General features: G+C 46.6%; 1 protein-coding gene across 1 annotated transcript in view; it reads left to right on the forward strand.

The window, feature by feature from the left end:
• The window catches only part of DENND3 (DENN domain containing 3), a 150,473-nt gene that overhangs the window by 94,874 nt on the left and 28,814 nt on the right, over positions 1 to 26,785 (forward strand). The window contains exons 7-11 of the mRNA XM_040355040.1: positions 1,961 to 2,179; positions 5,209 to 5,333; positions 10,268 to 10,423; positions 15,753 to 15,849; positions 23,032 to 23,135. Coding sequence (XP_040210974.1) covers positions 1,961 to 2,179; positions 5,209 to 5,333; positions 10,268 to 10,423; positions 15,753 to 15,849; positions 23,032 to 23,135 — 701 coding nt within the window. The remainder of the gene's footprint in view (positions 1 to 1,960; positions 2,180 to 5,208; positions 5,334 to 10,267; positions 10,424 to 15,752; positions 15,850 to 23,031; positions 23,136 to 26,785) is intronic.

Genomic DNA, 26,785 nt, shown 5'->3' on the forward strand with positions numbered 1-26,785 from the left:
CCGGACAAGGGATCCATTGGCCTGCGGGACGGACGCCCTGGTATGTCCTTGGCAACAGTTTGCGCTGATCTACGCCTTCCCTCCGTTACGAATGCTACCCCGTCTTCTTCACAGAATCCAGGTGGAGCGCAAACCAACGATTCTGGTAGCCCCGGCTTGGCCCCGGAGGCCTTGGTACTCCTTAATAATAAGGATGGCAATAGAGGAACCTTGGGTCCTCCCGTTGCGGCCGGACCTCCTCTCACAAGGGCCGTTCTTCCATCCTGCCTTACGGGCCTTAAATTTGACGGCCTGGCGGCTGAATCCCTAATTCTTAAAGACAGGGGCCTTTCTGGCCAGGTTATTTCCACCCTAGTTAATGCTAGAAAGCCGGTTTCTAGGCTTATATACTATAGGGTGTGGAAAGCCTACATTGCATGGTGTGAGGCGAGGAAGTGGCATCCCTGCAAGTATGTCATCGGGAGAATCTTGGATTTCCTACAGTTACCAGTAGAGAAGAGTCTAGCTGTTAGCACAATCAAGGGGCAGGTTTCTGCCTTATCAGTCTTTTTCCAAAGACCCTTGGCCTCTCACTCTCTAATAAAGTCGTTCTTACAAGGGGTTATTCGGATTAATCCTCCGGTGAAGGCTCCCCTGTATCCTTGGGATTTAAATTTGGTTCTATCGGCCTTACAATTCCAGCCTTTTGAACCCTTATCTGAGATCCCGCTGGTCTTGTTAACTAGGAAATTGTTTTTTCTGGTGGCTATGTCTTCCGCCAGAAGGGTGTCGGAACTGGCAGCCTTGTCGTGTAAGGCACCCTATTTAGTACTACTTAAGGACAGGGTCGTTCTTCGGCCACATCCGTCCTTTCTTCCGAAAGTAGTATCTAGTTTTCATCTAAATCAGGACTTGATTCTTCCGTCATTTTTTCCTAAACCTTCTTCAAAGAAGGAGAGACTACTACATTCCTTAGATGTGGTCAGGGCTGTTAGGATTTATTTGAAAGCCACAGCCCAGATTCGCATGACTGACGTCTTGTTTATTCTGCCAGAAGGACCCAAGAAGGGTCAGGCAGCGTCTAAAGCCACCAAGTGGATTAGACAGTTGATTATTCAGGCCTATGGCCTGAAAGGGAAAAACCCGCCTTTGTCGGTTAAGGCCCACTCCACTAGAGCTGTGAGCGCCTCTTGGGCAGCGTATCACCAGGTCTCTATGGCTCAAGTCTGCAGGGCAGCGACCTGGTCATCTGTTCATACGTTTGCTAAATTTTATCAAATGGACGTTAGGAGGAACGCTGATTCAGCCTTCGGGCAGGCGGTTCTACAGGCCGCAGTATAAAGTCCTCTTGTCCTTTGGCACCCGCTGTTTTTTTGCTTTACCTGGATGCTCTCCCTCCCCTCATTTAGCATTGCTTGGGGACATCCCATATGTAATGGCTATGCTGCTCTGTGTCCCGTGATGTACGATAAAGAAAAAGGGATTTTTAATAACAGCTTACCTGTAAAATCCTTTTCTTGTAGTACATCACGGGACACAGAGCTCCCACCCCTCTTATGGGGAATTTTTGGGAGACATATTGCTTGCTACAAAACGGAGGTACTCCCACTATGGGTGGGGGTTATATAGGGAGGGAACTTCCTGTCGGAGAGTGCCAGTGTCCATCACCTGAATGTACACTATATAACCCATATGTAATGGCTATGCTGCTCTGTGTCCCGTGATGTACTACAAGAAAAGGATTTTACAGGTAAGCTGTTATTAAAAATCCCTTTTTTTTTTTTTTTTTATTACTATCATAATTTAAAATACATTCGGGAGCACCGATTAATTTAAAAAAAACTATTAGATAAGCACCTGAACGACCCCAAAATACAGGGATATACAATGTAATACTGACATATAATCACACATAGATAGGTTGGACTTGATGGTCGTTTTTTCAACCTCACCTACTATTATGTAACAATTTCCTTTCTAGATCATGGCTTGTATTCTGACAGAGCGCAAGATTGTCTTCTTCTCTTCGGACTGGGCCTTGCTGACGCTTCTGGCCGAGTGTTTCATGGTCTACCTCCACCCCATCAAGTGGCAGCACACCTTTGTACCCATCCTATCCCGCCATATGCTGGACTTTATTATGGCGCCAACCTCGTTCCTTATGGGCTGTCACCTGGATCACTACAAGGAAGTGCGCACGGTGGGTGTGAAATATCTCAGTCTTGTTTTTACTGGATAAGAAACATCTTACAAAAGTTTTGGTTTGATGGAATGTTCAGTAGTTGGTGGTTTTGTGGCGCGAGTCAACTTTTTGATGCTTTAGGCCCAGTAACTTCCACGAATCTTGGCATTACACACAAACTTTACAAAGTCACATTCATAAGCATGTTTACATTGGTGAAACAAGATGAACAAGTGTGACTGGCAGAGCCGTGTCGCCACATTCTCGGGATACACCAAAGAACACAAAATGATTTTCTCTGCATGACTTCTATAGAATAGACCATGAGTCATTGGATGGATAAAGATTGAGACTGTCAAAAGATTAGGCTGACTTATTTTATGTAAAGTGTTCTAAGCAAAGCAAATAGGACTGAAAGCCCAACTCCAAAGAAAGTAAAAGTTCTCCCTTTAAGTGGTACTGACCTCGCCCTACAGGGTTTAAATGCTCGTTTAGGCCTGGGGAAGAGAAAAACAGTTTAAAGCCGAATGACAAGAATTCAGCTACTGCAGGCATACCATCAGTTAAAGTGATTGTAAAGTCTCGATTTAAAAAAACAAACAAAAAAAAACAGTTTTATACTTGCCTGCTCTGTTGTACTGGATTTGCACAGAGCAGCCCGGATCCTCCTCTTTCCGGTCCCTCTTCGCTGTTCCTGGCCCTTCCCTCCTGACGAGTGCCCCCATAGACCAGCAGCTTGCTATGGGGCACCCGAGCCGAGTTAGAGCTCCCTGTATCCATTCAGACACAGAGCCCTGACCCGGCCCCGCCCCTGTCTCCCCTGATTTGCTAACTGACTGACAGCCGCAGGAGCCAATGGAGCTGCAGCTGTGCCCCAGCCAATCAGGAGGAGAGTCCCAGATGGCCTGATTTTCTAACTGACTGACAGCTGCAGGAGCCAATCAGAAGGAGAGTCCCGGACGGCCTGATTTGCTAACTGACTGACAGCCGCAGGAGCCAATGGTGCCGCGGCTGTGTCCCAGCCAATCAGGAGGAGAGTTCCGGCTGGCAGAGCGGATTGTGGACATCGCTGGATAGAGAAGGGTCTCGGGGTAAGTATTAGGGGGTGCTGGGGAGGCTGCTACACACAAGTTCTTTTTATCTTAATGCATTAAGATAAAAAACCTTTTGCCTTTGTAACTCTAAGTCTAACAAGGTGCTTTCCCTTATTGTAGAACTTAAAGAGCTCAGACACTACTCCTATGAATGATCTCAGTTCTTCAAGAGCAGAGTCGTGGGAATTGTTATGCTGCCCTCCCCTCTTTCTGCCCATTCACAGAAGCCTTTGTATTTTGTGAATAAATTCACGAAATACAAAGGCTTCTGTGAATGGGTATCAGAGGGGAGAAACGGGAATAGCTGCTATGTGTGCCTCTCTCTCCTCTCACAGCTGGAGGCCATAACAGTAGAGCTAGCTGGCACTAACCTGTTTGTAAACACAGTCATGTAATCAATGTGATCACTATAATTGGCTCTCATATCGATTAAGTGATTGAGGACCAATCTGATTGGTTCCCTATCACGGTATCTGTTAGCACTGTCACAAAGCTAGCATCTGTAGGGGTGGTGGCTGCTAGTTCTGTTGGGGGATGTTTAATAATGTATCCTTAGCATGGGACATCATGCTGAGCAATGTTCTTAAATAGATTGCCTGGCTGAGGTGGAGAGGCAGAGGAAGCCTTGTATTTATTGATGAGATACAAGGCTTCCTATGAATGGCTGAGCCATATCTCTTCTTAAACCCAATGATGTCATCACTGGGTTCTTCTCTGTGCAGTGCAGGCAGATCATGGCAGCAGGGTGCTGTACACAGCTTCCTGAAAAAGCAGCACCCTACATCAGTACTCCTCTCAAGAGCACTAAAGGCCTGAATGCAAACAATGGACTGCCTCTTGGGAGGAGTTATGCAAATACAAAATGGTTTGATGGGTTGATATCATTCCGGAGGGGTGGATGTTCCTAGGCAGATTGCACATGCATGCAGACATCCCAAGGTAGCATCCACATGTGATGTTGAACTTCCATTATTAAAAGAACTGAAATCCAATGAATGGAAGTTGAGGGCCAGGGACAGTCAGCCTGGGGAGCAGTAGCGACTGTTTTTTTTTTTGGGGGGGGGGGGGGGGGTAAACAAATCACTCTCCCCCCTTGCAGCACTAACCCCCCTCCCGCGGCACTAACACAGCCCCCCCACCACCCGCTGTCCTTACCTTGGGTGTGGGCAGTGAGTGAGCGGCGGGCTTCGGGGTAAGCTGCTCTGGTGACCGGTGTCCTTTTCTGGAGCAGCTCCCGCGGTGCGTCTCCTCCTCCTCCCGGCTCTAGGCTTCAAATAGAATCGCCTGACGTTTTGGCCAATCGGGAAACGGGTTTCATATCTGCTTCCTGATTGGCCGGGAGGAGGATCAGTGTTGCAACAGCGAATTTTCATTCGCTGTTGCAACACACCTGGGTGAGCTCCAGACGCAATGCTCTTCATCCCGATTGCACCTTATTTTGAAGCCTAATAGAGCCTATGGCTCTAAACAGGTTCTTAAAAAAAAGAAATAAAAAAAAAAAAATACCATGGGCCGCTCTAATTCATATGCCAGGTTACTAGACACACATGAACAGGGGGCGGCAGCAGCGGCGGCCATGGATGGATTCATGCTATGCGTGAATCTATCCACTGCATATCGGGGGGGTGGAGCAGAGAGAGGGGGTGGCGCCCCTAATGGATGGGCTAGGGAGAATGGAGGTAGCAAGGAGCTAGATGATGCTAGGCGTCCTCCAGCCAGCAAATGATGTTGTGTCCAGTGAAATCAGAGTAAGCCATTTCAGTCCAGGAGAGGAGCCGATACAACTGTGCAAGACTGAAGGGAAGGCCGGAGGACAGATTTGAACATGAAGCTCTGGTTACCATTTCATGTCTATTGAAAGAAAAAAAAAGTGACTCTTGCCGGGTGATGTGTGACGTGCAGTTTTTTATTTCAGTATTGTCACCCGGTCATTCTCTTGTCCTTTTCTTTTAGGAAGCTGAAGATTTGGTCTTAATAAACATTGATCATGGGAACATCTCCTTCATCCTGAATGAAGACGAGGAGGAGAGCGATGTCGCAGATATTCCTGTAGAAGCTGCTGAGATGTTCATATGCAGGTACGTCATTAGAAATGATCAGGACAGAACACACCTAGCAAGAAACTAGATCCTTCAGGGGCAAAGCAGACAACGGAGATCACCCCAAGCTCCGTCCGATATGTAGAAAAACAAAGTCCAATCTGCACCTTTTAGATTTATTAACCACTTAAGCCCCGGACCATAATGCAGCTAAAGGACCAGGCCCCTTTTTGCGATTCGACACTGCGTCGCTTTAACTGACAATTGTGCGACATGGCTCCCAAACAAAATTGACGTCCTTTTTTTCCCCACAAATATAGCTTTCTTTTGGTGGTATTTGATCACCTCTGCGTTTTTTTTCGCTATAAACTAAAAAAGAGCGACAATTTTGGAAAAAATTCAATATTTTGTACTTTTTGCTATAATAAATATCCCCCAAAAATATCTAAAAAAAAAATATTCCTCCGTTTAGGCGATATGTATTCTTCTACATATTTTTGGTAAAAAAAAAAAACGCAATAAGCATTTATTGATTGGTTTGCGCAAAAGTTATAGCGTCTATAAAATGGCCCTTTTTATTCATATATTTTTTTTTTTTTACTATTAATGGCGGTGATCAGTGATTTTTATTATAACAGCGACATTACGGCAGACACATTGGACACTTTTGACAAATTTTTTGGACAATTGTCATTGATACAGCGATCAGTGCTATAAAAATCCACTGATTACTGTGAAAAGGGCAATGGCAGTGAAGGGGTTAAACTGTAGGGGGCGCTGTAGGGGTTGAGTGTGCCCTAGTGTGTGATTCTCACTGTAGGTTGGCGTGGCTGGGCGTATGATGTCACTGATCGTCGTTCACTATGACAGGAAACAGACGATCACTGACAAGCCACTAGGAAGAACGGGGAAAGGTTTGTTTACACTCACCTCTCCCCGTTCTACAGCTCTGTGACCCGATCGCGGGACACCGGCGGCAATCGGGTCCATGGGTCCCGCAGCTTTGGACCAGGTCCCGAGCGCGGCGCTCGCGACCCACGGCTGGGTTCTTAAAGGGGACGTACCTGTACGCCCTTTTGCCCAGCCGTGCCATTCTGCCGACCGTATATCGGCGTGCGGCAGTCCTCAAGTGGTTAAGAGAGTAGAAAACTCATCAAATTACAACCGTTTTGGATCCGTCAAGATCCTCCATCAGGTATGACATGCATGCTTGTCTTACCCGATGAAGGATCTTGACGGATCCAAAACGGTTGTAATTTGTCGAGTGGTGAGATGATTGGAGCTTGGTGACATGGTGACCTTATCCTGCTGGAAGGAGCCATCAGAAGATGGGGACACTGTAGTCATAAAGTGATGGACGTGGTCAGCAACAATACCCAGGTAGGCCGTGGTGTACTCAGACCAGCACCAACAACCATGCCACGTTCAAAGTCACTAAAATCCCCTATTCTTCCCCATTCTGATGCTCATTTTGAACTTCAGCAAGTCGTCCTCAGCACGTCTAGCTGCCTAAATGCATTCAATTGCTGCCATGTGATTGGCTGATTAGTAAGTGTCCTGCCACCCGCAAATTGTGGTCCTGGTTGTACCAGCTTATTGCCATAGTAGTTCCAAAAACAATCACAAGAGGCAGTAGTGAAGCACTCCTCAATAAAAAACAAAGACAGTCACCCTGAAACAGTTTAAACTCCTGACACAAATAGTAGCTGAGACATAGGAATTTCCCATTTTGAATTCCCATGAAGTCAAAGCCAAAGTTTAAGGCTGGGTTCACATATGAGCACGCAGCGGCTCGCAGCAGGGTCCAGTGCGTCCTTGTTCACCGTTTCAGGTCCGATTTCAGGCCGAATTTTTGTCTGAATTCGGACCAAAAGATGCACAGCGTTCCTGTGCAAATCGCACCGGAGCCGCTCCGGAGATATGTGAACCGACTCCATAGAGCAGGGGTCTCCAAACTTTTTACTTCAAGGGCCACATTGTAAATTTGACACACATTCGCAGGCCCAAAAAAATCTGTTATTTTTAAATGAATAATTCCCTTTCTCCTCATCACAACCCCCATGTACATTTATGTACTCCTCACACACATCCGAGTCCCCCTCGGAGCCCCCATGCACATTTATGTCCCCCATCACAGCCCCCCATGTACTTTTTTGTCCCCCTCAGAGTACATTTAAGTCCCCATCACAGCCCTCACACACATTTCTGTCCCCCTCGGAGTCCCCCATGCACATTTATGTCCCCCTCACTCACATTTGAGTCCCCCTCAGAGCCCTGTGTACTTTTTTGTCCCCCTCCGAGCCTCCCCCATGCATATTTATGTCCCCCATCACAGCCACCCCATGTACATTTATGTCCCCCTCAGAGCCCTCCATGCACATTTATGTCCCCATCACAGCCCTCACACACATTTCTGTCCTCCATGCACATTTGAGTCCCCCTCAGAGCCCTGTGTACTTTTTTGTCCCCCTCCGAGCCTCCCCCATGCATATTTATGTCCCCCATCACAGCCCCCCCATGTACATTTATGTCCCCATAACAGCCCTCACACACACTTCTGTCCCCCATGCACATTTGAGTCGCCCTCAGAGCCCCCATGTACTTTTTTGTCCATTTCTGTCCCCCTCGGAGTCCCCCCATGCACATTTATGTCCCCCTCACTCACATTTGAGTCCCCCTCAGAGCCCTGTGTACTTTTTTGTCCCCTCCGAGCCTCCCCTATGCATATTTATGTCCTCCATCACAGCCCCACCATGTACATTTATGTCCCCCTCAGAGCTCCCCATGCACATTTATGTCCCCGATCACAGCCCCCCATGTACTTTTTTGTCCCCCTCAGAGTACATTTAAGTCCCCATCACAGCCCTCACACACATTTCTGTCCCCCTCGGAGTCCCCCATGCACATTTGAGTCCCCCTCAGAGCCCTGTGTACTTTTTTGTCCCCCTCCGAGCCTCCCCCATGCATATTTATGTCCTCCATCACAGCCCCCCCATGTACATTTATGTCCCCCTCAGAGCCCTCCATGCACATTTATGTCCCCATCACAGCCCTCACACACATTTCTGTCCCCCATGCACATTTGAGTCCCCCTCAGAGCCCCCATGTACTTTTTTTGTCCATTTCTGTCCCCCATACACATTTATGTCCCCCTCACTCACATTTGAGTCCCCCTCCGAGCCTCCCTCATGCATAATTATGTCCCCCTCAGAGCCCCCCATGCACATTTATGTCCCATCACAGCCCCCTCACACACATTTATGTTCCCCTCAGAACCCCCCCCATAGCACATTTGCCTCCCCATCAGAAATCCCTATGTGCCTCCTGAAATAGCTAGCAAGCAATCGCTAGCTTCAGTGCATATCTGCTGCACCTCCCAGCTCCGGTCCTGCTGTTACATGGGCACCCTGTGTAAAAGACGTCCTAACAGGAGGACTCTAACGAAATACTTCATTGGTTGCTAGGCGGTCCTAGGAACCAATAGCACAGTACGGTGTCGGGAGGGGGCGGCTTTGTCAGATTCCAGGTCTTGCGCTGTACAGTGCGTGGGGGGAGTGGTGTATGCAGCGAAAGTCCTGCAACCCGACAACGTTTAAAGAGACCAGTCCCTGCAGTGAGTGTAAGAACTCAAGCTGCGGGCCGGAAAAGACGTCCCAGCGGGCTCGATGTGGCCCGCGGGCCGTAGTTTGGAGACCCCTGCCATAGAGAGACTGTCACAATCTCCTGCTATTGCGAATTGGATGCGGAGAAATGTTTTGTTTAAAAATCTACTAAAGTATGGCCAGCTTAACTGACTCTGTGCTCCGCAACAAGCATATAAAAAGGATCTAGAGAACAACCGTTTGTTTCATTAACATCTTACTGCAAAGTTATTTTAGCGAGCGATCAGTAAAAAAAGAAAATCACACTTAAATGCCTTAACCACTTGAGACCCGCACTATTGACAAGACGTCAACAGCGCGGCTCTCAAGTGCCAAGTGGACGTCTTCGGACGTCTTTTTTAAAAGCATTACCCGCGCACGCCACTGGGTGGCGCGCAGCGGGTAAACACTGTCCCGGCGCATCGCTGATGAGCCGATGCGTGTACCTGGCGGCTGCGATGTCCACCGGGTACACGCGATCGGCGGGGACACAGCAGGTGACGGCAGGGACGTGGAGCTCTGTGTGTAATGATGGGGTGTAAACACAGAGCTCCACGTGCTGTCAGAGGAGAGGAGACCGATCTGTGTCCCTTGTACATAGGGACAAAGCATCGGTTACCTCCCCCAGTCAGCCCCCTCCCCCCACACAGTTAGAACACACCCAGGGAATACATTTAACCCCTTCCTCACCCCCTAGTGTTAACCCCTTGCCAGTCACATTTATACAGTAATTAGTGCATTTTTATAGCACTGATCGCTGTATAAATGTGAATGGTCCCAAATTTGTGTCAAAAGTGTCCGATATGTCCGCCGCAATATCGCAGTCCCAATAAAAATTACTTGTAAAAAATAAAAAAATAAAAAATATTCTGTCCCCTACTTTGTAGGCGCTATAACTTTTGCGCAAACCAGTCGCTTATTGCGATTTTTTTTTTTTTTTTTAGAAAAATACTTATCGGCCTTAACTGAAAAAAAAAATAGTTTTTTTTAAAAAAAATGGGATATTTATTATAGCAACAAGTAAAAAATATATATATATTTTTTAAATTGTCGCTTTTTTTGTTTATAGCGCAAAAAATAAGGTGATCAAATACCACCAAAATAAAGCTCTATTTGTGGGGAAAAAAGGACGTCAATTTTGTTTGGGGGCCACGTCGCACGACCGCGCAAATGTCAGTTAAAGCGACGCAGTGCCGGAAGCTGAAATTTTGCCTGGGCACGAAGGGGGTTTATGTGCCCAGTAAGCAAGTGGTTAAAACTTGGAACTTTTAGCTGGCTGTGTGCGAGAGGCTTATGGAAAACAAAGTGTAACATTGTGTTGTTGTTGTGTAGAGTGGAGAGCCTTCAGCTGCACTATGACCTGGAGCTGTGTCATCGCTCATCACCCAATGACATTGGAGAACTGAGACTTCGGAGGCGGGTCTGGCAGCAGAACCTGAATGCAGAGATACAGGAGATTGCACTCCAGCTTATTGTGGATATATTCCGGTAACCAACACTTAGTTATTATGAATGTGATGGGAGATGTTTTATTATCGGGGATCTGAAAAGGAGAGAATCAGGACTGGAAATGAGCATCATAGTGTTCTGAAGGGAGGAGAGTACAGAGGGAGGGGGAGTAATGGTGTACTGCTGAAGCATGATGGTGTAATACAGAGAGGAGAGTCAGGAGTATGGAGAGGAATGATGGTGTAATACAGAGAGGAGAGTCAGGAGTATGGAGGGGAATGATGGTATAATGTGGAGAGGAGAGTCAGAAGTATGGAGGGGAATGATGGTGTAATACGGAGAGGAGAGTCAGGAGTATGGAGAGGAATGATGGTATAATGTGGAGAGGAGAGTCAGGAGTATGGAGGGGAATGATGGTGTAATACGGAGAGGAGAGTCGGGAGTATGGAGGGGAATGATGGTGTAATGTGGAGAGGAGAGTCAGGAGTATGGAGAGGAATGATGGTGTAATACAGAGAGGAGAGTCAGGAGTATGGAGGGGAATGATGGTGTAATACAGAGAGGAGAGTCAGGAGTAGGTAGAGGAATGATGGTGTAATGCAGAGAGGAGAGTCAGGAGTATGGAGGGGAATGATGGTGTAATGTGGAGAGGAGAGTCAGGAGTATGGAGGGGAATGATGGTGTAATGTGGAGGGGGGAGTCAGGAGTATGGAGGGGAATGATGGTGTAATGTGGAGAGGAGAGTCAGGAGTATGGAGGGGAATGATGGTGTAATGTGGAGGGGAGAGTCAGGAGTATGGAGGGGAATGATGGTGTAATGTGGAGAGGAGAGTCAGGAGTATGGAGGGGAATGATGGTGTAATGTGAAGGGGAGAGTCAGGAGTATGGAGGGGAATGATGGATTAATGTGGAGAGGAGAGTCAGGAGTATGGAGGGGAATGATGGTGTAATGTGGAGGGGAGAGTCAGGAGTATGGAGGGGAATGATGGTGTAATGTGGAGAGGAGAGTCAGGAGTATGGAGGGGAATGATGGTGTAATACGGAGAGGAGAGTCAGGAGTATGGAGAGGAATGATGGTATAATGTGGAGAGGAGAGTCGGGAGTATGGAGGGGAATGATGGTGTAATACGGAGAGGAGAGTCGGGAGTATGGAGGGGAATGATGGTGTAATACAGAGAGGAGAGTCAGGAGTATGGAGGGGAATGATGGTGTAATACAGAGAGGAGAGTCAGGAGTAGGTAGAGGAATGATGGTGTAATGCAGAGAGGAGAGTCAGGAGTATGGAGGGGAATGATGGTGTAATGTGGAGAGGAGAGTCAGGAGTATGGAGGGGAATGATGGTGTAATGTGGAGGGGAGAGTCAGGAGTATGGAGGGGAATGATGGTGTAATGTGAAGGGGAGAGTCAGGAGTATGGAGGGGAATGATGGATTAATGTGGAGAGGAGAGTCAGGAGTATGGAGGGGAATGATGGTGTAATGTGGAGGGGAGAGTCAGGAGTAGGTAGAGGAATGATGGTGTAATGTGGAGAGGAGAGTCAGGAGTAGGTAGAGGAATGATGGTGTAATGTGGAGAGGAGAGTCAGGAGTATGGAGGGGAATGATGGTGTAATGTGGAGGGGAGAGTCAGGAGTATGGAGGGGAATGATGGTGTAATGTGGAGAGGAGAGTCAGGAGTATGGAGGGGAATGATGGTGTAATACGGAGAGGAGAGTCAGGAGTATGGAGAGGAATGATGGTATAATGTGGAGAGGAGAGTCAGGAGTATGGAGGGGAATGATGGTGTAATACGGAGAGGAGAGTCAGGAGTATGGAGGGGAATGATGGTGTAATGTGGAGAGGAGAGTCAGGAGTATGGAGGGGAATGATGGTGTAATACGGAGAGGAGAGTCAGGAGTATGGAGAGGAATGATGGTATAATGTGGAGAGGAGAGTCAGGAGTATGGAGGGGAATGATGGTGTAATACGGAGAGGAGAGTCGGGAGTATGGAGGGGAATGATGGTGTAATACAGAGAGGAGAGTCAGGAGTAGGTAGAGGAATGATGGTGTAATGCAGAGAGGAGAGTCAGGAGTATGGAGAGGAATGATGGTATAATGTGGAGAGGAGAGTCAGGAGTATGGAGGGGAATGATGGTGTAATACGGAGAGGAGAGTCGGGAGTATGGAGGGGAATGATGGTGTAATACAGAGAGGAGAGTCAGGAGTAGGTAGAGGAATGATGGTGTAATGCAGAGAGGAGAGTCAGGAGTATGGAGGGGAATGATGGTGTAATACAGAGAGGAGAGTCAGGAGTATGGAGAGGAATGATGGTATAATGTGGAGAGGAGAGTCGGGAGTATGGAGGGGAATGATGGTGTAATACGGAGAGGAGAGTCGGGAGTATGGAGGGGAATGATGGTGTAATGTGGAGGGGAGAGTCAGGAGTATGGAGGGGAATGATGGTGTAATGTGGAGAGGAGAGTCAGGAGTATGGAGGGGAATGATGGTGTAATGTGGAGGGGAGAGTCAGGAGTATGGAGGGGAATGATGGTGTAATGTGGAGAGGAGAGTCAGGAGTATGGAGGGGAATGATGGTGTAATGTGAAGGGGAGAGTCAGGAGTATGGAGGGGAATGATGGATTAATGTGGAGAGGAGAGTCAGGAGTATGGAGGGGAATGATGGTGTAATGTGGAGGGGAGAGTCAGGAGTATGGAGGGGAATGATGGTGTAATGTGGAGAGGAGAGTCAGGAGTATGGAGGGGAATGATGGTGTAATGTGGAGGGGAGAGTCAGGAGTATGGAGGGGAATGATGGTGTAATGTGGAGAGGAGAGTCAGGAGTATGGAGGGGAATGATGGTGTAATGTGAAGGGGAGAGTCAGGAGTATGGAGGGGAATGATGGATTAATGTGGAGAGGAGAGTCAGGAGTATGGAGGGGAATGATGGTGTAATGTGGAGGGGAGAGTCAGGAGTATGGAGAGGAATGATGGTGTAATGTGGAGGGGAGAGTCAGGAGTATGGAGAGGAATGATGGTGTAATGTGGAGAGGAGAGTCAGGAGTATGGAGGGGAATGATGGTGTAATGTGGAGAGGAGAGTCAGGAGTATGGAGGGGAATGATGGTGTAATGTGGAGGGGAGAGTCAGGAGTATGGAGAGGAATGATGGTGTAATGTGGAGGGGAGAGTCAGGAGTATGGAGGGGAATGATGGTGTAATACGGAGAGGAGAGTCAGGAGTATGGAGGGGAATGATGGTGTAATGTGGAGAGGAGAGTCAGGAGTATGGAGAGGAATGATGGTGTAATACAGAGAGGAGAGTCAGGAGTATGGAGGGGAATGATGGTGTAATACAGAGAGGAGAGTCAGGAGTATGGAGGGGAATGATGGTGTAATACAGAGAGGAGAGTCAGGAGTAGGTAGAGGAATGATGGTGTAATGCAGAGAGGAGAGTCAGGAGTATGGAGGGGAATGATGGTGTAATGTGGAGAGGAGAGTCAGGAGTATGGAGGGGAATGATGGTGTAATGTGGAGGGGGGAGTCAGGAGTATGGAGGGGAATGATGGTGTAATGTGGAGAGGAGAGTCAGGAGTATGGAGGGGAATGATGGTGTAATGTGGAGGGGAGAGTCAGGAGTATGGAGGGGAATGATGGTGTAATGTGGAGAGGAGAGTCAGGAGTATGGAGGGGAATGATGGTGTAATGTGAAGGGGAGAGTCAGGAGTATGGAGGGGAATGATGGATTAATGTGGAGAGGAGAGTCAGGAGTATGGAGGGGAATGATGGTGTAATGTGGAGGGGAGAGTCAGGAGTATGGAGGGGAATGATGGTGTAATGTGGAGAGGAGAGTCAGGAGTATGGAGGGGAATGATGGTGTAATACGGAGAGGAGAGTCAGGAGTATGGAGAGGAATGATGGTATAATGTGGAGAGGAGAGTCGGGAGTATGGAGGGGAATGATGGTGTAATACGGAGAGGAGAGTCGGGAGTATGGAGGGGAATGATGGTGTAATACAGAGAGGAGAGTCAGGAGTATGGAGGGGAATGATGGTGTAATGTGGAGAGGAGAGTCAGGAGTATGGAGGGGAATGATGGTGTAATGTGGAGAGGAGAGTCAGGAGTATGGAGGGGAATGATGGTGTAATACAGAGAGGAGAGTCAGGAGTAGGTAGAGGAATGATGGTGTAATGCAGAGAGGAGAGTCAGGAGTATGGAGGGGAATGATGGTGTAATGTGGAGAGGAGAGTCAGGAGTATGGAGGGGAATGATGGTGTAATGTGGAGAGGAGAGTCAGGAGTATGGAGGGGAATGATGGATTAATGTGGAGAGGAGAGTCAGGAGTATGGAGGGGAATGATGGTGTAATGTGGAGGGGAGAGTCAGGAGTATGGAGGGGAATGATGGTGTAATGTGGAGAGGAGAGTCAGGAGTATGGAGGGGAATGATGGTGTAATACGGAGAGGAGAGTCAGGAGTATGGAGAGGAATGATGGTATAATGTGGAGAGGAGAGTCAGGAGTATGGAGGGGAATGATGGTGTAATGTGGAGGGGAGAGTCAGGAGTATGGAGGGGAATGATGGTGTAATGTGGAGAGGAGAGTCAGGAGTATGGAGGGGAATGATGGTGTAATACGGAGAGGAGAGTCAGGAGTATGGAGAGGAATGATGGTATAATGTGGAGAGGAGAGTCAGGAGTATGGAGGGGAATGATGGTGTAATACAGAGAGGAGAGTCAGGAGTATGGAGGGGAATGATGGTGTAATGTAGAGAGGAGAGTCAGGAGTATGGAGGGGAATGATGGTGTAATGTAGAGAGGAGAGTCAGGAGTATGGAGGGGAATGATGGTGTAATACAGAGAGGGGGATCAGGAGTATGGAGAGGAATGATGGTGTAATGTAGAGAGGAGAGTCAGGAGTATGGAGAGGAATGATGGTGTAATACAGAGAGGAGAGTCAGGAGTATGGAGGGGAATGATGGTGTAATGTAGAGAGGAGAGTCAGGAGTATGGAGAGGAATGATGGTATAATGTGGAGAGGAGAGTCAGGAGTATGGAGGGGAATGATGGTGTAATGTAGAGAGGAGAGTCAGGAGTATGGAGGGGAATGATGGTGTAATGTGGAGAGGAGAGTCAGGAGTATGGAGGGGAATGATGGTGTAATACAGAGAGGAGAGTCAGGAGTATGGAGGGGAATGATGGTGTAATGCAGAGAGGAGAGTCAGGAGTATGGAGGGGAATGATGGTGTAATGTAGAGAGGAGAGTCAGGAGTATGGAGGGGAATGATGGTGTAATACAGAGAGGGGGATCAGGAGTATGGAGGGGAATTGTAATCAGGGTTGTATATATATAATATTGATCATATGTAATCTTTGTCCTTGATCTTCATACATGTGGCAGGGATGTGAAGGCTCACCTGAATTATGAGCACCGAGTGTTTAATAGTGAGGAGTTCCTGAAGACACGGAGTCCCTCAGACCAGCCCTTCTACAAACAGGTGACTGGGGGGAAATGAATGGACCATAGATTGCCCCTGCATCATTCTCTCTAGTGTTGTCACTACAAGTCAGATATGTTGGTGTGCCATGTAGAATGAATGTGACTCCTCTTAGAACCAGTGTATGTAAAGCCCATTAACATGCATGGTAAATAAAGTGCATGCTCCTGCAGTGCACTGGCGTGCATGGGCCCTTACACCGCTGATACCATTGAAGGTTTACTTGAAATTTCCCTTTACAGTGGACACTACAGAGCTGAATACTGAGCTGGTTCTTGTATGAATAGTGGGATTTTTCTGTAGCATTTTTTTCCCTCCTCCTCCTGTAAAGCCCAAATTAATCCCCTCCCCACCAATCTGACATGATATTTTTTTTAACCTTGTAAAGAAAGTGCTTTTCACCTAAATCCACTGTCTGGGTCCCTCGCCAGCGATACATCCTGGTGCAGGGGACCGGTAATCCTGTGCTGCAGATGGGCCCATGCCAGCTATTCCCACAGACCCCTTGACCAACCAATAAAAAGTGTCTTCATCACGTAGGCAGTGGTCTACGGACACCCAAAGAAGAACCCAACTTCCTGAAAAAAGAGAGAAGACTGTGCGTTAAATCACTGCAGTGTCTTCCTGTGATCAAGGTAGTCTTTAACCACTAGAGGCCCGCGCTATAGCCGAATGACGGCTACAGCGCGGACCTGAAAATCCAACTGGACGTCAATTGTCGTCCGCCCCTTTTGGCGTTCCCCGAGCGTGCAGCGGGGAAACTCTGTGTTGGCCGTGTCCCTTGGACACAGCCAATCACAGATCGCGGCGAATGGCCAATCAGAGTAAACATATGAGATCATCTCTCATTCCCGGCTCTCACAGAGACAGAGTGCTGTCAGGGAGAGAGGAGACCGATCTGTGTCTCTTGTACATAGGGACACAGATCGGTCACCTCCCCCAGTCACCCCCCTTCCCCCACAGTTAGAACACTATACAGGGAACATATTTAACCCCTTCCTCACCCCCTAGTGTTAACCCCTTCAATGCCAGTCACATTTATACTGTAATTAGTGCATATTTATAGCACTGATCGCTGTATAAATGTGAATGGCGCCAAAAATATGTCCGATGTGTCCGCCATAATGTTGCCGTCCCAATAAAAATCGCAGATCGCCGCCATTACTAGTAAAAAAAAAAAAATCAATTATGTCCCCTATTTTGTAGGCGCTATAACTTTTGCGCAAACCAGTCGCTTATTGCGATTTATTTATTTTTTACAAAAAATATGTAGAATACGTATCGGCCTAAACTGAGAATTTTTTTTTTTTTTAAATTGGGCTATTTATTATAGCAACAAGTAAAAAATATTGTATTTTTTTTCAAAATTGTCGCTCTTTTTTGTTTATAGCGCAAAAAAATAAAAACCACAGAGGTGATCAAATACCACTGAAAGAAAGCTCTACTTGTGTGGAAAAAAGGACGTCAATTTTGTTTGGGAGCCACGTCGCACGACCGCGCAATTGTCAGTTAAAGCGACGCAGTGCCGAAAGCTGAAATTTCACCTGGGCAGGAGGGGGGTATATGTGCCCAGTAAGCAAGTGGTTGTAAACCCTTACAGGCCACTTTAACCTACAGGTAAACCTAGATTAATGCCTCGTACACACGATCATTTTGCAGCATGTAAAAAACAACGTTTTTAAAAAATGTAATTTAACATGATCGTGTGTGGGCTTCACATCATTTTTCGGGTTCTGAAAAACGACAAAAAAAATGCGAACATGCTGCATTTTTTAACGACGTTTTAAACAATGTCGTTTTTTCGGGTTGTAAAAAATGATCGTGTGTGGGTTAAAACAACGTTAAAAACCCGCGCATGCTCAGAAGCAAGTTATGAGACGGGAGCGCTCGTTCTGGTAAAACTTGCGTTCGTAATGGAGTAAGCACATTCATCACGCTGTAACAGACAGAAAAGCGCGAATCGTCTTTTACTAACACGGAATCAGCTAAAGCAGCCCAAAGGGTGGCGCCATCCGCATGGAACTTCCCCTTTATAGCGCCGTCGTAAGTCCTTTCAGAATCTGGCCCTTAGTTTTTTCTACATGCTGAAAAATGATCGTGTGTACGCGGCATAAGTCTTACCTGGAGGTGCAACAAATATCTCCTAAACCTACACGGTTTAGGAGATATTTGCAGAAAAGACTGCACTGATGTCTACGACGCATGCGTGCTGTTGACAACGGTGCAGGCGCACTGGGCGTGCCGTTAGTGAAGGCGATCGTGCCGTCACTTACGGCTCCCGTGCACATGCGCTGTAGTGACGTAATCGCTGCCAATCACAGCGCCGGGGGCCGCGATACCCGGAAGTCACTCGGGTATCATGGTGACGGTGAAAGAGATGAACGAGAGTCGCATCAGGGGCTTCGATCTCAGGTAAGTAATTCATGATGAGCTAGTATGCTATGCATACTAGCTCATTATGCCTTTCTCTTGCAGGTTGTTTTTTTTAAGTAAATGTTTTAGAGGGTTTACTTCCTCTTTAACCACTTCAGTACCGGGCACCTTCACCCCTTTCCTGCCCAGGCCAATTTTCAGCTTTCAGCACGGTCACACTTTGAATGATAATTGGGCGGTCATGCAACACTGTACCCAAATTAAATTTTTATCTTTTTTTAAGACAGATAGAGCTTTCTTTTGGTGGTATTTAATCACCACTGGGGTTTTTTATTTTTTGCTAAACAAACGAAAAAAGACCATAAATTTGGGGTAACCATTGCGGTAATCATTGCGTTCTTCCGGCTGGGGAGGCTCCCCACTGACAGGACACAATAGCACTGACTGTGCTGATGGGGGAATCAAACGATTTTCTTTCTCTCCACTCGTGGTGGAAGGAAAGAAAATCGAATCGCCTATGACTTGCCTAATACTTTTCTTTTCAAGGCAGAACGGAAGGCAAAACGGAAGGCAAAAGTTGAAGATTACAAACAGGCAGGCATTGAATGTCTTACAAAACCATAACATGTAGACAGAAATGATCATCAGCACTGAGGTCCTTGTCACACCAGTGATCTGCTCCGCTGGTGACACGATTCTGCAATGTTTTGCCCAGAGAAGGGAGTGAGGCCCATTAGAGAACGTGTCGGGTGCACTTCAATGACTTTACCATTGAAAGGCTCACCGGTGTGACATGTGACACGGCCCCAAGACACGTTTACATCCATTGTTTGCCGACTACAATTGTTGGCACAGAGACAAAGACAAATGTCTAATAAAAATAATTATGGCCGTTGTAATCCGAGTTTCACTTTTCCTGATCTGGAAATGAGCAGCATGCAGTGTTGCCAACCTACCAGATTGAAATTTACTGGCACAACACCCGAAATTTACTGGCGCAGCTAAGTTTTTACTGGCATTTCACAAAAGTTACTACCGTATTTATCGCGGTATAACGCGATCCCGCGTATACCGCGCACCCCTAAAGTGCCCCCGAAATTCCTGTAAAAAAAAATGTTATATGATTGCATTACTTACAGTTTTGGTGTCTTCCCAGCGTCCATCGTCCGGTCCGGTGTCCGTCTGCGGCCTCGATGGTGTCCTCCTGGCTTCTCCAGCACGCGCCTCACGTCGAGTCCCCGCTTCCCGCGCTCAGTTCGAACGCCTCCGCCGACATATACCGAGTGCAGTACACTCGGGTACATTTGGCAAAGCTCGGGGTCGCTCACGCTCTGTGACGTTTATGCGTGAGCACGAGCGAAGCCGAGCCTGGCCGAATGTACCCGAGTGTACTGCACTCGGTATATGTCGGCGCAGGATTTCAAACTGAGCGCGGGAAGCGGCTATCGGCATATATCGCGCACCCACGATTTTCCCCTTATTTTAAGGGGAAAATAGTGCGCGATATACGCCGATAAATACGGTAAATTAAATTTTAAGGTGCAAGTTTCAGTATTTAGGCTACAAAAAGTACGCTAGGCAAATAGCAATGTGATTTAAGGTAGATATTAAGGTAAAAAAACATATTTTTGTTATTTTTCCGATATAATAAGGGCAAATTGTTTAGTTATATCACCCCCTTCCTCCATCCCCCTCTGCCACCAACACACCCTGCCTTCACCCACCTCTGCGGTGCCACAATCTCCCCCTGCCTCCCTTCCGCTGCCGCCGCGTGCTGCTCAGCCTCCAAATCCTGACTCCTGCTCCAGTGCTGTGCTCCTCCAACCTCCTGGTTAGTTACAGATTCAAAATTCCTAATGCATCACTCGCCGGCGCTGCGCGGCACGGCACAGCCTCTGTGAAACCCGCCTCCCGCCGGCCGAATACAGCATATGCTCGGCAAGCTCCGGAACTGCACATGCGCAGTTCTAAGCCGAACCGATCTCGGCTATTTTTACTGGCACATTCCTGCAACTACGGACATTTGCTGACGGGGGGAAAAATAACCGTTTTTACGGACTGTCCGTAAAAATACGGACGGTTGGCAACACTGGCAAGCATGTATGCAATCGGCAACAAAGTTGTTTAACCACTTAACCCCCAGACCATATTGCTGGTCAAAGACCAGAGCACTTTTTGCGATTCGGCTCTGCGTTGCTTTTACTGACAATTGCGCGGTCGTGTGACGTGGCTTCCAAACAAAATTGGTGTCCCCACAAAATTTTTCCCCCCGCAAATAGAGCTTTCTTTTGGTGGTATTTGATCACCTCTGCGTTTTTTAGTTTTTGCGCTACAAAAATAGAGCGAAATTTTTAAAAAAAATTAATATTTTTTACTTTTTGCTATAATAAATATCTCCCCCCCCCCAAAAAAAATAATATATATATATATATATATATATATATATATATATATATATATATATATATATTTTCCTCAGTTTAGGCAGATACGTATTCTTCTACATATTTTTCGTAAAAAAAAATCGCAATAAGCATTTGATTGGTTTGCGCAAAATTTATAGCGTTTGCAAAATAGGGGATAGTTTTATGGCATTTTTATCCATTTTTTTTTTTACTAGTAATGGCGGCGATCAGCGATTTTTTTTCGGTACTGCGACATTATGGCGGACACTTCGGAGACTTTTGACACGTTTTTGGAACCATTGGCATTTTTATAGCGATCAGTGCTATAAAAATGCATTGATTACTATAAAAATGCCACTGGCAGTGAAGGGGTTAACACTAGGGGGGCGGGGAAGGGGTTAAGTATGTTCCCTGGGTGTGTTCTAACTGTAGGGGGGGTGGCCTCACTAGGGGAAATTACTGATCTTCTGTTCATACATTGTATGATCAGCATTTCTCTCCCTGACAGGACCGGGAGCTGTGTGTTTACACACGCAGCTCCCTGTCCTTGCTCTGTAACGAGCGATCGCGTGTGCCCGGCGGCGATCGCGCCCGCCGGGCACGGGAGTCGGGGGCACGGGCGCCCCTTGTGGCCTGCGCGAGAGCCGACATTATATTACGTGCTCTCGCGCAGGGGAGCCGACTTGCCTCCGTAAAACGACGGTGGCTGGTCGGCAACCAGTTAATGTGATACTAAACTCTTATTTTTTATTTTATTTTTTTCATTTCTTGAGTTTGCATGTTCTCCCTGTGCCTACGTGGGTTTCCTCTGGGTACTCCGCTTTCCTTCCACACACACACCAAAGACATGCTGGTAGGTTAATTGGCTTCTGTCTAAATGGGCCCTAGTACACTATATTATCAAAAGTATTGAGCACTGACAGGCTGACCCCCCCACCCCTTCAACCTCTGCAGCAATGCTGGCAGCACTCATACCTCTGGAAATGACGCTGAGCACGTGACCTCAACTTCTTTGGTCAACCATGGAGAGACCTGTTCTTAGTGGAACCCGTCCTGTTAAACCAAAACAGTGGATAAAATGTAAAATGATGAGCGCAATAATAATGAATAACAAGTGCAAAAAGTGCTAAATATACAGTGAAGTGCAATGAACGAATGATAATAACACAAAAGTAACTTCCCCCTGTATCCTGCAATGCAATCCCGAGTCTGGCTCGGGGATACCGCTTTTGGTATAAAAAATTCACCCCAAGCCAGACTCGGGATTACCTCTAAGGAGGTTCAGAAAAGCAGAGACATCCATTCAAGGCGTATCACATCTACAAGGAGGTAAGCGCTCTGTTTGGAGACACTTTTAGAAGATTATCAGAAGAACATCAGCTTTAGACACGAAGATCACAGTTTTATCACTATTTTGGACATTTTGTGTTATTATCACTTGTTCATCGCACTTCACTGTATATTTAGCACTTTTTGCACTTGTTATTCATTATTATTGCGCTCATCATTTTACATTTTATCCACTGTTATGATTTATATTTACACATTTAGATTGATCTGCAGTCTTTAATTTTATTTATACACTCTTTAATATTGACTTGGAGGCGCGAGAGCCTCGTTTTACTATTTTTGTCCTGTTATACCGCTGTATGGTCTTGGCCCCCATGCTGCAGCTCAGGTTCAGGGTCTTGGCAATCTTCTTATAGCCTAGACCATCTTTATGTAGTAGAGCAACAATTCTTTTTTTCAGATCCTCAGAGAGCTCTTTGCCATCAGGTGCCATGTTGTACTCCCAGTGACCAGTATGAGAGAGTGAGAGCGATAACACCAAATTTAACACACCTGCTCCCCATTCACATCTGAGACCTTGTAACACTAACGAGTCACATGACACCAGGGAGGGAAAATGGCTAAATGGGCCCAATTTGGACATTTTCACTTGGGAGTGTACTCACTTTTGTTGCCAGCGGTTTAGACATTAATGTTGAGTTATTTGAAGGGGACAGAAAACTTACACTGTTATACAAGCTGTACACTCACTACACAACATTGTAGCAAAGTGTCATTTCTTCAGTGTTGTTGCATGAAAAGATAGAAGGAAATATTTACAAAAATGCGAGGGGTGTACTCACTTTTGTAAGATACTGTGTGTGTGTGTGTGTGTATATATATATATATATATATATATATATATATATATATATATATATATATATATATATATATATATATATATATATATACCGTATATATTAAAAAGAAATTGGGGTTTAATGCTACTGTAACAAGTTTTTATTATACTATATACAGTATAAGGTCAGCGTTCTTGCTGATGTGTAAAGATCGACTTGTGGTGGATAAGGATCAGCTAATCTGCATTTTTCTTTTGATTTTCGTTTTGCAGGTTTTAGAAACCTACTTGTTCAACGTATTTCTTAAAGCGCGTTTGAACAAGAAAATGGACGCCTTTACCCAGATGGAGTTCAACACGTCCTCTGAAACTGATGGGTAAGTTATTCAAGCCGACATCGGCCCAAAACCATTTTTGTGGATCGCATACAGAAGAGTTTTTTTTTTTACTTTCAGTTACTGTCCATCTAGAGCAGGGGTTCTCAACCTGGGGGTCGGGACCCCCCGGCGGTCAAATGATGAGTTGCCAGGGGGTCACCAAATCCTGGGCTGTTCCTGGAGCCCACACCCCTCTCCCAGCCTCTTTGCGTCTGCCCAGCTGGGCTGTTCCTGGAGCTCACAGCTGCCCACTCAGCCTCTTTGCAGCCGCCCATTCAGTTCATGGCATGGCTGGGGGGCAGAGACTAGAGATGACCATGATCAAGACCACCTAAGGGTGATCAGAACAACCCCCAAGCATTGCCACTCATACCAATCCCCCCCCCCCCCCACCAAGGAGTAAGAAGGAATAAAAATAGATAGGTAGATTCAGGTACCTATGCCTAACTTTGCGGCGGCGTAGCTTAAGGCATTTAAGCTACGCCTCCGTAAGTTAGCTAGGCAAGTACATGATTCACAATGTACTTACCTGCTAAGTTACGGCGGCGTAGCCTAAATCGGCGGGCGTAAGGGCGCCTAATTCAAATGTGTTTGAGGGGGGCTTGTTGTATGTTAATGGGGCTTGACCTTACGTTTTTTACGTTTTTTGTAAACTGCGCATGCGCCGGGCGCCTACATATCCCAGTGTGCATTGCGGCTGAGTACGCCGCACGGGCCTATTGATTTTGACGTGGACGTAAACGACGTAAATCCTGATTCACGGACGACTTACGCAAACTACGTAAAAAAAAATCGAATTTCGACGCGGGAACGGCGGCCATACTTGACATTACTATTCCAATAGGGCCTAGCTCTAACTTTACGCGGCCTATCTCTTACGTAAACGGCGTAAAAGTACTGCGTCGGCCGGGCATACGTTCGTGAATCGGCGTATCTCCTCATTTACATATTCTACGCCGACCGCAATGGAAGCGCCACCTAGCGGCCATCCAAAATATTGCAATCTAAGATAGGACGGCGCAAGCCGTCGTATCTTAGATATGTTTAAGCGTATCTCTGTTTGAGCATACACTTAAACATAAGTCGGTGTAGATTCTGAGTTAGGTCGGCTTATCTACTGATAAGCCGGCCAAACTCTTTCTGAGAGAATACATGGAAGGGAGAGGAAAAGAGGGGAGGAAGAAAGAAAAAGGGAGAGAAAAAAAAAAAAGATGGCTAGAGAGAGATGGGGGAAAGAAAGGAGAACAAAGATAGAGTGGTACGTCCTAAAATGTACCATATGAGGTTTTAATACTGTATGAGTGGAGGGGCTCAGGGAGCGCTAAATTTCCATGGGTTAGGGGCGCAAATTACTTGTCTTGCCTTGCGTGCGGACAACCCACGCTATGAAAATAATTTTACTATTAGGGGTCCCCACAACTTGGGAAATGTTATCAAGGGGTCACGGCACTAAAAAGGTTGAGAACCACTGATCTAAAGGCATCTAGCAAATACAATTATACAGTTGGCTGAATTTACAAAGCCCTTATGGGATTTTACCCCCTTCCTGACCCAAACACTTTTTACAATTTGGCACTGCGTCACTTAAACGGACAATTGCGCGGTCATGCATATGTGTGTTTGAGGTTTGGGGTGCACACACCTATGCACATAGGGGTTGATTTACTAAAACTTGAGAGTGCAAAATCTGATGCAGCTGCATAGAAACCAATCGGCTTCCAGGTTTTATTGTCAAAGCTTAAAAGGGTTCTCAGAAGAAATAAGGACATTTAAAAGCGAAACGGAAGGATGAGGTAAGTGAAGGAGGACTGCACTAAGGTAAAGGAAGCTATTTAGGGAAAACAAAATTGTACCTTTATAACCCCTTTAACCACTTAACGACCGCCGCATGTATATATACGTCCACAGAATGGCACGTACAGGCAGATGGGCGTATATATATACGTCCCTGCCTTTCCGCGGGTCGGGGGTCCGATTGGGACCCCCCCGGTACATGCGGCGGTCGGAAATCGTCCGGGAGCGATCCGGGATGAGGGGGCGGCTATTCGTTTCTAGCCGCCCCCTCGCGATCGCTCCCGGAAGCTGAAAAACGGGGAGAGCCGTATGTAAACACGGCTTCCCCGTGCTTCACTGTGGCGGCTGCATCGATCGTGTCATGCCTTTTATAGGGAGACACAATCGATGACGTCACACCTACAGCCACACCCCCCTACAGTTGTAAACACACACTAGGTGAAACATAACTCCTTCAGCGCCCCCTAGTGGTTAACTCCCAAACTGCAACTGTCATTTTCACAATAAACAATGCAATTTAAATGCATTTTTTGCTGTGAAAATGACAATGGTCCCAAAAATGTGTCAAAATCGTCCGAAGAGTCCGCCATAATGTCGCAGTCACGAAAAAAATCGCTGATCGCCGCCATTAGTAGTAAAAAAAATTAATAAAAATGCAATAAAACTATCCCCTATTTTGTAAACGCTATAAATTTAGCGCAAACCAACCGATAAACGCTTATTGCGTTTTTTTTTTTTTTACCAAAAATATGTAGAAGAATACGTATCGGCCTAAACTGAGGAAAAAATTTTTTTATATATATTTTTGGGGGATATTTATTATAGAAAAAAGTAAAAAATATTGATTTTTTTTCAAAACTGTCGCTTTATTTTTGTTTATAGCACAAAAAATAAAAACTGCAGAGGTGATCAAATACCACCAAAAGAAAGCTCTATTTGTGGGAAAAAAAGGACGCCAATTTTGTTTGGGAGCCACGTCGCACAACCGCGCAATTGTCAGTTAAAGCGACGCAGTGCAGAATCGCAAAACCTGGCCTGGGCATTTAGCTGCATTTTGGTTCGGGGCTTAAGTGGTTAACTGAACAAGCTGAAGTTAGACTGCACCAGATTTTCAGTGTTCCAGTTTTAGTAAATCTCCCTTTCTATCACAATTGTCAGTTAGACAATTTTGCACTATTTGTGTTAGTGATTTAGTTATTGGATTTTTAACCACTTCCTGCCCTGCCTATAGCAGATTGACTTCCCGGAAGTGGTTTTGTTATCCTGACTGGGCGTCATATGACGTCCAGCAGGATAACATGACGGCGTGATCGCTAGTGCGGCGTGTCAGTCTGACACACCGCATCTCCGATCGTAGTAAGAAGCCCCTGACAGAGGCTTCTTACCACGTGATTAGCTGTGACCAATCACAGCTGATCATCGCGTTAACCAGGAAGTGCCGGTAAACATCATTCCTCGGTTCGCGCTGACAGGGAGAGCCGATCGCCGGCTCTCCCCGTCGGGGGGGGGGGGGGGGGCGGTCTGTGCTGATAATCAGCACATTGATTATCAGCACAGCCCCCATCAAATGTACCCGGCAGCTGCCAATCGGTGCCCAGTCAGTGCCCCATCATAACCCCCTGTCAGTACCAATCAGTGCCCAGCATTAACACCTGTCAGTGCCTGCCCAATCAGTGCCATCTATTTGTGTCCATCAATGCCACCTGTCAGTGCCAGTCAGTGCCCATCAGTGCTACATATCAGTGCCCATCAGTGCTGCATATCAGTACCCATCAATTTTACATATCAGTGCCGCCTCATCAGTGCCCATCAATTCTACATATCAGTGCCAAGTCATCATTGCCCATCGGTGCCTC

The sequence above is a fragment of the Rana temporaria genome, chromosome 5, assembly GCF_905171775.1.
Source record: "Rana temporaria chromosome 5, aRanTem1.1, whole genome shotgun sequence".
Lineage (NCBI taxonomy): Eukaryota > Metazoa > Chordata > Amphibia > Anura > Ranidae > Rana > Rana temporaria.